We start from the raw sequence: 9117 nt of genomic DNA, 5'->3' as shown, positions 1-9117 counted from the left end.
GTTGATGATATCTTCGAATTTGGAAAGTGGAACGTGTATTCTGTTGATTATCCGAGAATTTAACGTGTGTCTGACCGTGGCTGTCGTTAACCCCTGATTACTTCACCGCTGCATCTTTCCCTGGGATTCGACAGTTACATGTTTTAAGAAGAATTCCGTGGAATTGCACGTGGAATTGGTGACGACAGAGAGTGCAACTTCTTGTTTATGCCAGTGGAAGTTCCTTGCAGATGAGTGAACGAACTGTGAAAACACGCGAATTCTATACTCGATATTCTCTACTGTACCTAATAACAGAGGTATCAAGTGGCACAATAAAGATAGTCGTGGTATCGGTGTTGTCTAACAGAAAACCCGTTAGCCTGTCTATAAATACCTCCCCTTTTGCGTAACCGGTAAGCAAGGTGTGAGCAAAGAGACGAAAAATTACGCGAAGAAACCGTACAAGCCGAAATCCATGGAACGACCAGTTTATTTCTATCTCGACGAGTCTCGTCTTTCATAGCGGTTACCAGTATGTCAACAGAGAGGAACCTTATGGGCAGGTGTGGAAACCATGATGGTATCGGCCGGTTCCTTCACCCGAACGATAAAAAATCGCCTCGCGGACACGTTTCGATTACACACTCGCGAGGGAAATCGATATCAACGCTGACGACCCGTAAACCGACACCGTCTACTCGTTACTGCATCTCTCTAGACGATGAACAAATAGATAAAAATAAAATCTTCTAACCAAAACAAAGCTAAACAGCAGCTACTACCACTACTACTCAGTCCATACGTAACAAAATGAAAACAGCAGAAATGGCTTATCGAAGTTCGGCTAGAATCACACTGTAGACGTCACCTTCTGAATCGCGAGTGGAAAGAGCATCGGAAAGAGTTATCGGTCCGCGTTCCGCGCTCCCCCCAAACAAGCTTTCTATTCATAGAACCGAGTGGCTGTCTCGGTGTCTCTGTTCGAACGATAATCGGAATCGGCGCGAACGACGGAAGGAAACGAGGGTAGGAGGTCGTTCAGGCGTTTTGTTTGGTCTCTCCTCGAAAATACGCGAGCAATTTCTCTGTTCCGAGACGAAATAGCGATCGATCGATCAACCATCGGATAGGACTATCTCAGTCTGGTCGTCCCTTTTGTCTTCACGTGCGTGTCAAAGAAGCAGCAACCGCCCCGTTAGTAGCGCCGATTTACTCACGCGTCTCTACTCCTCTCCTGTTTGAACGAGGACGAACCGAAGAAGTGCGAACACACCCAGAAGAGAAACTTCAACGACGAAATGGAACACTATATCGTTACTTGGACCATGATGCTGGCGCTACTTGTCGTTGCGAACAATGTAAATCCCATTCGAACGAGAGATGATGGACAACGGTATGATACTCTGAGAAAGAACCGGGCAAGATGCTGGGTTCTTCTGTACCAGTCAGATGGGACAGAGATCTCGCGATCTCGCTTCATCGACCCCTTCTCCCGGTCTACTGTGGATCACACACGAGGCCGTGTACCACCAGCAGCCTCCCTCCTCTCTCTCATCTCACTTGATGTTCTGCCACCTACTCCTCCGCTGATCTGTGCCCCTCTCTTGTATTCGCCTCCTTAGCGTTCCTCTCCTCTAATTCGTGAAATCCGGAACAAGAACCGCGTGGTGAGGCAAGCCGGTACCAGTGGCACCGAGAAACTCGGTACCAACGGAGATCCATTTCAGAAACCTCCTAGGAACACACGTTTTTTTAACACACACTTTACGCGTGATCGCAGAACTAGTTGATCTAGCCGCCGACGCTGTGCGCGTGCGAATTTAGAGATCGATCGAGGAAAGAAAATTCGGTGTTAAACGATCTGTCATGTCACGTAGAAGCAGGGCTAGGACGATTGTCCTAATCGGTTTGGTGTTGCTCACCGTATTGGATACCGTGAATGGTATACCATACAAGAGATCATTGCTGAGATTGTGCTCGAAGAGCTTGAGCGACGCTATGAATCTTGCGTGCGAAGGACGAGGATACAACGAACCGTTCTCGTACAGCGGCGAGGATGATCCACAAGACTCTCAGGGTCCAGGACTCGCGGAGGAGTGTTGCTATCATCAGTGCACCTACTCGCAGTTACAACAGTACTGCAAGCCGGACAAGGCTAGTCCCGTGGTCACCGTGTGAGTGAATGTTAGTCTCTTCTTTTTTTCTTTTTCGTATTTTTTCCCTTTTCTTCCGCTGCGACGTGCTGCTGGACAGCTTCAGCTTCGCTTGCTCTCGCTTGTTCCTCATGGTTCCTCGATGGAAAGGAAGTCCGCGGGTCGGACCGTCGATCTGTGAATAGATTCTGGGATTCGTGTCTGACTAAATTGACTTTTCTACTTGAACGTCGTTAAAGGTAGAATATTTCATAAATTGGTATAGTTTTTATACTAGGCTGACTGTCGGGCTGTTTAACAGTCTATCGGCGAGTAGACTCGAGGAACCTTCGTAGCTTCGTGTCTGAGTAAATTCACTTTTCTACTTAAGTGTCGTTAAAGGTGGATCATTTTGTAAATCGCCAGAAAGAGGCATATTGACCTTTTCTACTTGATAGTAGTTTTAAGGATTTTGATCAGACTGCAGATTCACTGATTTTCCTGGTGGTATGTCTGATTTATAATCATTCGCAACTTGATCGCCGATTACTTGAGTGTTGAAAAATTCCAAGTTCTTAAGTGTTATGTTAAAAAGTTGATACAATTCCTGGTAAGTTAGTGCTGAGGAATGTGGGGGTAATGTTTGTGTAAATTTAGCCTGTTGATCAGGCTACGAGGATTTGATTTCGTTGTTCCTTACATTCGCAAGTGGATTGTTATATTCTTTATTTGTTTAATTTCACTGCTGAAAAACTTCCGAAGAAGCTACTTTTAACGAGAACCAGTTTCATCCCAATTACCTCTCATTCCTTCCTAGCAATTTCAAGAATCCTCAAGAATATTCCATCCTCCAGCACCATCTATTCGCCAGTTCTTGCATTTCCTGTCATTTCACTCTCAGACAAGAAAGAATCAACGTATCTCGATTAATTCCAGCCGTTCTGTTAATTAAAATTCGTTTCACGAGACGAGTACGTGTATCGTGCACTTTCGTCCAGTGGTTACGCGTGAAATTCAGGGGTCAACGTCATCCCGGCTGTCGATTATGGTCGCTTACCTCTGACACCGCGTTAACCTTTCCAATAATACCAGCCTCTGCTCGAAAGCCTTGACGATCAATCTTCGCGGCTCAAACCCATCGAATTCTCGGAATCCGTGCCGATTCAACTGTTAAATTACAGTCCTGAATTGATCATGCAAAACGATTTTTGCGACAACTCTCCACCTTCGTTTCGCCTTGGGTTTTTTCCAGTGATTTCGGCTGCAATTATCAGCCATGAGATTAATTTTCCGCCGGCTGGTTAACGCCTCGCGATTCCAGCCGCGGCTTTTACGTATTTGCTTCTCTCTCTGTCAATTTATTTTTTTTTTTTATTCAACATCTGACAGGATCAGGAGTAAAGAACAAACTGCATGTGTACTGTAATCACTGTTATAAAAACCTGACCCGTTTACGATACGCACTCGCTGCTCGACCATTAAACCTCCCCAAAACCTGTTCAAGAACCTATATAACCTTATTATCGCTGTATCGAGCGTAACCTAAATATGGGCAAGCATTACGTTCTTAAAATATACCAACCAGCTCAATCGACTCTTAAAATACCTGGTCTCCTTACAATCTTATTTACAGATAATTTTATGAATTACGATCACATGAGGTGATTAAAAATTCACAAAGTCTGTTCAATATTTATCTGCTCCCAATATCGAAGCACCTATCACAGCATCCACAGTTTTATTCCATTTACGATTAAAAATTCGCGATGCCTATTCAACATTTATCTCATCTCAGTATCTAAGCATCCAGAGTTTCCAATCAGATCAAATTTCTATTCCATCTACGATCAAAAATTCCTGAAGTCTAGTCAACGTCGCGGTATCGCTACTCGGAGCAACCATAACAGCATCCAACGTTTCCAATCGCTATGCACCAGTTATTGGCCTGCAGTTTCGATCAGGATGGCAAACACCTATTTACTCGTGCTCATTCGCGGCACAGCCTCCAATCAGCGGCTTGTTATTCTTTCGTTCTTCACGATAGAAGGGAATTCATCTTGGTGGACTTTACCACGTCGATAGTAGGTGGCTCGCGGAGAGCCATAGTTTATTAACCGGCCGGTTCAATTGTCGCGGAGAAACGAGACGAGAGAGCGAGAGAGAGAACGCGGGAGAGCGGCCTTTATCAGCCGCTCCGTTGATAATCTCTGTCGCTTTTCCTAAAGTTCACGGTTGCGTGAAGTGGCCTCTCAGACAGGAAGGTTAGTCCGAAGTACTAGGACGATTGAACGTCGCTATCTCTCTTTCGTCGTTTTCGTCGTCGTCGCCTCTTCCACTCCTTTTTTTCCTTCTCCTTTCTATCCTCCTTTCTTGTTCTACTCTTCCTGGAGAGTAGAAGAAGAAGATCCGACGAGTTCAAGAAACATTCCAAGAGGTTTGCTATATCGATTTCGCGCCACTTGTTTACCAAAGATATGCGCGAGCAGATGAACACGTGAATCGAATGTTTCGAGCCATGCACTGGTCCAACATGGAGTAGATTGTCGTTTCTGCTGATAAGTGTCTTCGGTGGTCCAGTGGACACGAGGTTTTTTAAACATGCCCAAAATTGTGCTGGTTTGTTTGCGTTGGTTGGTGGTTCTGTGTGATCCGATCAATGACACAGGTTAATCGCTGTGTGGATTTAGGATTGTTTGGGTTTGCTTCGAGAAAATCGATAAACAATTGGATAAAGTATGCTATTTAATCAGGAAGCTTTTTTCGCAACAAATTATTTTCTTCGGGTATTTTATTTTTCATGATTTTGTCACTTTGCTCGTGTTTACAGTGCTGATTACTAGATATAGAAATTCTGTGACATTTTATTTGTTTACCTCTTTATTTACACCGTGTTCGAGTTTGACATGTAAACTTTATGAAGAATTTGGAGAATCGAGTGGCACGTTTCGGTATGACTCGCGTTGGCTTACCTTTCTGCGGTTCGAAGTAGTATTGTCTGTCGAGTGACGTCTGTTTCTACTTGCTCTCGAGCTACTCATTACTGGGATCCTAGAATTTCACCATTAATTGATCAATATCATTACTAACAATTGTAGTAATTCTTCTTTTTATTAACTAAATCGTTAATCCTTCTAGTACTTATTTTGTGATTGGCTGTGTTTGTAGCTTTAAATGGAACAGAGATATTTCGTGTCTACCTTGACTATCATCGGTAAATATTTCTGTGCTAGTTAATACAAATAGCTGAATCTGTTTATTTCTTCGCGTGAACGTTTAAAAGGGCGCATGAAACTTCAGTTGTATCCAAGACACATAAATAAGATTAGTAACGCATCGAACAAGCAAAAAGAGTGTCGGAAAGTTCGATGTTATAAACAGTATATAAAATAACAGAAATAAACTGTGTATTATTACACGAAGTATATCAATACGTGTCAACTTGTTCGATTAAGGAAAACCCATTCTAATCGCACGTAAAACTTGTGCTGCTAATTACACTTGTAGTTTATCTTAATATGCAAGACGTTGCAAAACATTGCGTTGCAACTTTCATGTGTTTTACTTTTATTACTTAATTTATCGCTGTATCTTTTTAACGTAATTCTTTTATCAGCGCTGGTTGTTAACCTCTTGTATTCGTTTCTATTTAATAGAAACTTGGAAATGCATTAGAAGCGTATTTCAATCGTCTGTTATTTATCGTCGTTGTTAATTCACTTGTCCCGTGTCAGCAGAATCCTCAATTCGTTCTTTTATTAGCGAAATTTTAACATCGTAACTAACAATTGCCAATTTCAAAACTTGAACTTTTGCTGAACAATAATCGAGAAGAATCATGCCTCCCTTTACAAATACTCTTCAAGACACAATAACACCGTAACGAGTGACTTGTGATAGCTAACGAACCTCCATTCATTGCTTCTTCAACTTGCAATTATTTCAGTAAGACTTCCTGTTTCTTTCTTCACACGTTCATCAAGTTCGTTGTTTGGGTAAAGTAAATATAAATTCAGCACAATCGCTATTTCTCCGTGATTAACTCCTTCGCTACTCAACATGTGTCTAGTCATTCTATACACTTTTCTCTCGTTTGCTTTCACGCACAAAGTATAGTTATTAAACAGCGAAACTACGTAACTTGGTTAGCTATAACACTCCGCTGGGAAGGGTTAAATCTTTCTGCTTTTATTCTACGTTGCTTGCATCTAACCAAATGCTTCGCTTATCGCTTCCCTTTAAATTGAACGCGTTCCGTGCCGCGTGTACCACTGATGGTACACGATAAGTTTTGGAAGTAGAACTTTCATTAGGTGAAAAATAATATTCTTGGATTCAAAGTTGAAATATGATATTTTTTCATAATTAAACATTTTAATGTCATTCAAATATTTGATTGCGATTCAATGTGTTTATGCTGAATCTGTTGAGGTTCCATATTTGAATGTGAAATCTTTCAGTGTGATTCAACATTTCAATGTGAAATATTTCAACGTGAAGTCTTTCAATGTGATTCAACCTTTAAATGTGAAATAATTCAATGTGAAATATTTCGATTATATTACTTATAGTACTTATATTAAGTACTTTCATTCCTATAATCGAATATCTTCAACATCGATCTAAAGTTCTTCCAATATTCATATTTTCTGCGGCAAGGAACGTGTCAATAAATTTCGGTCGTTCCACGTACACTCTTATCATAGTTCGCCATTTTTCCCCTTTCCTTATGCAGAAAGCAGCCGGTCTGGATAGAAAAATACCCGTACCCGTCCGCGAGGCCAGCAGCCTCGTCGTCGTCAGAGGAGAGATCGAGGTCGGACATCGACTACGTCCACGGCACGATTAAGTGTAGGATCCATGGATCGAAGGGATCACGAAAGAAGGGAGCTAACTTGGACCGTGACGACGACGCCGGCGGCTGCGATGGGAGAAATTTGCTGAGGAGGCATCGCGGCGGACATTGCGGCTGCAGACATCGACGACAGAGGCGTCGTCGTCTTGGCAAGGTGTTTATTCATCTTATTACTGTAATTTCCACACGTGATTATGAAAATGGCCCAAATCATTCTTGATCTAAAATAACTCGTCAATTTGCACCATTCCTCTATCTCTAATAATTTTCGAAACATGGAAACATATTTTGCACCGATTTTGCACCCCTTCAATTGACGAATATTTTTTTGAGTACTACTATACTCAGTGGAATGTTCGTTTCAAGATATTGCAATTTTTTTAACCGATTGCCGAAGATCTGGAGAATTCTTATAGATCTGGAAATTTCTGATTTCTCAACAATTATGGCTGAGCGATTTAATGGAATTTTTTCGAGGACACGGCGAATTCAATTTGGAGCTGTTGTGGATTAAAATTAGCGACATTGTAGTAATAATATTGCAGTAATATAGCTACTTTCTCAGAGGTATTTTTAAAAAATCTTATATCGAAGTTCTAAATTTGATTCGGTATATGTTTTTATTTATGCTTCTCAATTACTTTGCACGAAGGTAACACGCGTTTCTTTTCAACTCAAGAGTTGTTTGAAGTATCAGTAATTTTTATATTAAACATGGCATGAATACATTCTGTTGATATCGTTGAATTATTTTTGTCGAACTATTAGAGAAATTAAACGAGATCCGGTAATAAGTAAACAGAGAAGATAAGGGCGCCAGTTCGAGCCATTCAATTACGTTTACACCGCAAATCCAAGCTTGCAACCATCTGCAAGTTTGCTTCAGCATCCTCTTATCTCGTACACATAATTATAATTTTCTATACTATTTCCACCGATCGATCGCAATTGAAACAACCGCGATGTAAACAGTGATTACATAAATATCGCGCTAGTGATATTAACAGTAACTATGGCTAAAAAAACATCTAAGTCTTTCGAATTTCCTAAGATAATCGTTCTTTTCAAGAAAAACATCGAACATCCTAAAAGTGAAATATTAAGTCTTAAATTTTATTAATACAAAAAGAAATCGGGGATCCATAAAAATCAAATTTAAAAAAGAATTTGAACTGGAGATTTATAGAAATGGAATTTTGCAAATGGCAGACATCCCTCGGACAAAAAATCAAGGATTCACTTTCTTCCTTTAACAAATTAATTTTTTTCACGACCACAAAAATTAATAAAACTCCTTTTCTTTTGTTCCAGATGTTAGAGAGGACACTAGCCGACAGATCATCCAAAAACGAAGTCTTTACCGGACCGGTATCGTCAAACGGGGGTTCGTAAGTTCCTGAGGAATCGAACCCTCGAAAGGGGAAGAGAAATTAATCGAAAACGAGAGAGAGAGAGAGAAAGAAAAAACAACGTAAGTAAGCAGCGTTTCATCGAACCGCGGCATCGAGCTCTCCGTTCTCTCCCCTCCCCTTCATTCGTACACTCATCGAAACATTTAAAGAAATCGTAGTTCAGAAACGTTGATCGTCAGAAAGAAAAAACAACGTAAGTAAGCAGCGTTTCATCGAACCGCGGCATCGAGCTCTCCGTTCTCACCCCTCCCCTTCATTCGTACACTCATCGAAACATTTAAAGAAATCGTAGTTCAGAAACGTTGATCGTCAAATCGTAACAAAGAAAGAGAGAGTAAGAAGGAACAAAGCGAAACAAGAAGAAGAAGAAGAAGAGGAAGAAGAAGCAGAAGATGTAGAAGATAGAAGAGAACAGTGGACGTGAAGCTCATCCAAGAGGACGGAAGCAGACGAGTAAGATGTCTAGTCCCATAAAACAGTGATAATTGGTCGTGGTATTTTTTTTTTGTTTTTTGAGAAAAAGAAGGGAGAATGGAACAAGTGAAAAAAAAAAGATTATCGTACGATCGTCTTCCTTTCGAAACCACGGGACAAAAATCGACCAGAAGAATTCGTAACTTCGTGAATCCAAGATTTTCAGCCTCCAAGGTAGATAGTTTATTTGAAAAATAAATAAAACACAGAGAAATATATAATCGTCGATTTACGTGGATTTATCGTACGTGGACCGTCGAAACGC

General features: G+C 41.0%; 1 protein-coding gene across 1 annotated transcript; it reads left to right on the top strand.

Annotated features, from left to right (window-relative positions):
* Positions 1–1307: 1307 nt before the first annotated feature.
* Positions 1308–8358, top strand: LOC108579751. Its single transcript, XM_017943358.1, has 4 exons — positions 1308–1340; positions 1807–2156; positions 6847–7120; positions 8278–8358. The coding sequence occupies exons 1-4, from the start codon at positions 1308–1310 to the stop codon at positions 8356–8358; spliced, it is 738 nt and encodes a 245-aa protein (XP_017798847.1).
* Positions 8359–9117: the final 759 nt, after the last annotated feature.

Source organism: Habropoda laboriosa, unplaced genomic scaffold (assembly GCF_001263275.1).
Source record: "Habropoda laboriosa isolate 0110345459 unplaced genomic scaffold, ASM126327v1 scaffold72, whole genome shotgun sequence".
Classification (NCBI taxonomy): Eukaryota; Metazoa; Arthropoda; class Insecta; order Hymenoptera; family Apidae; genus Habropoda; species Habropoda laboriosa.
This window is presented reverse-complemented; position numbering and strand designations above follow the sequence as displayed.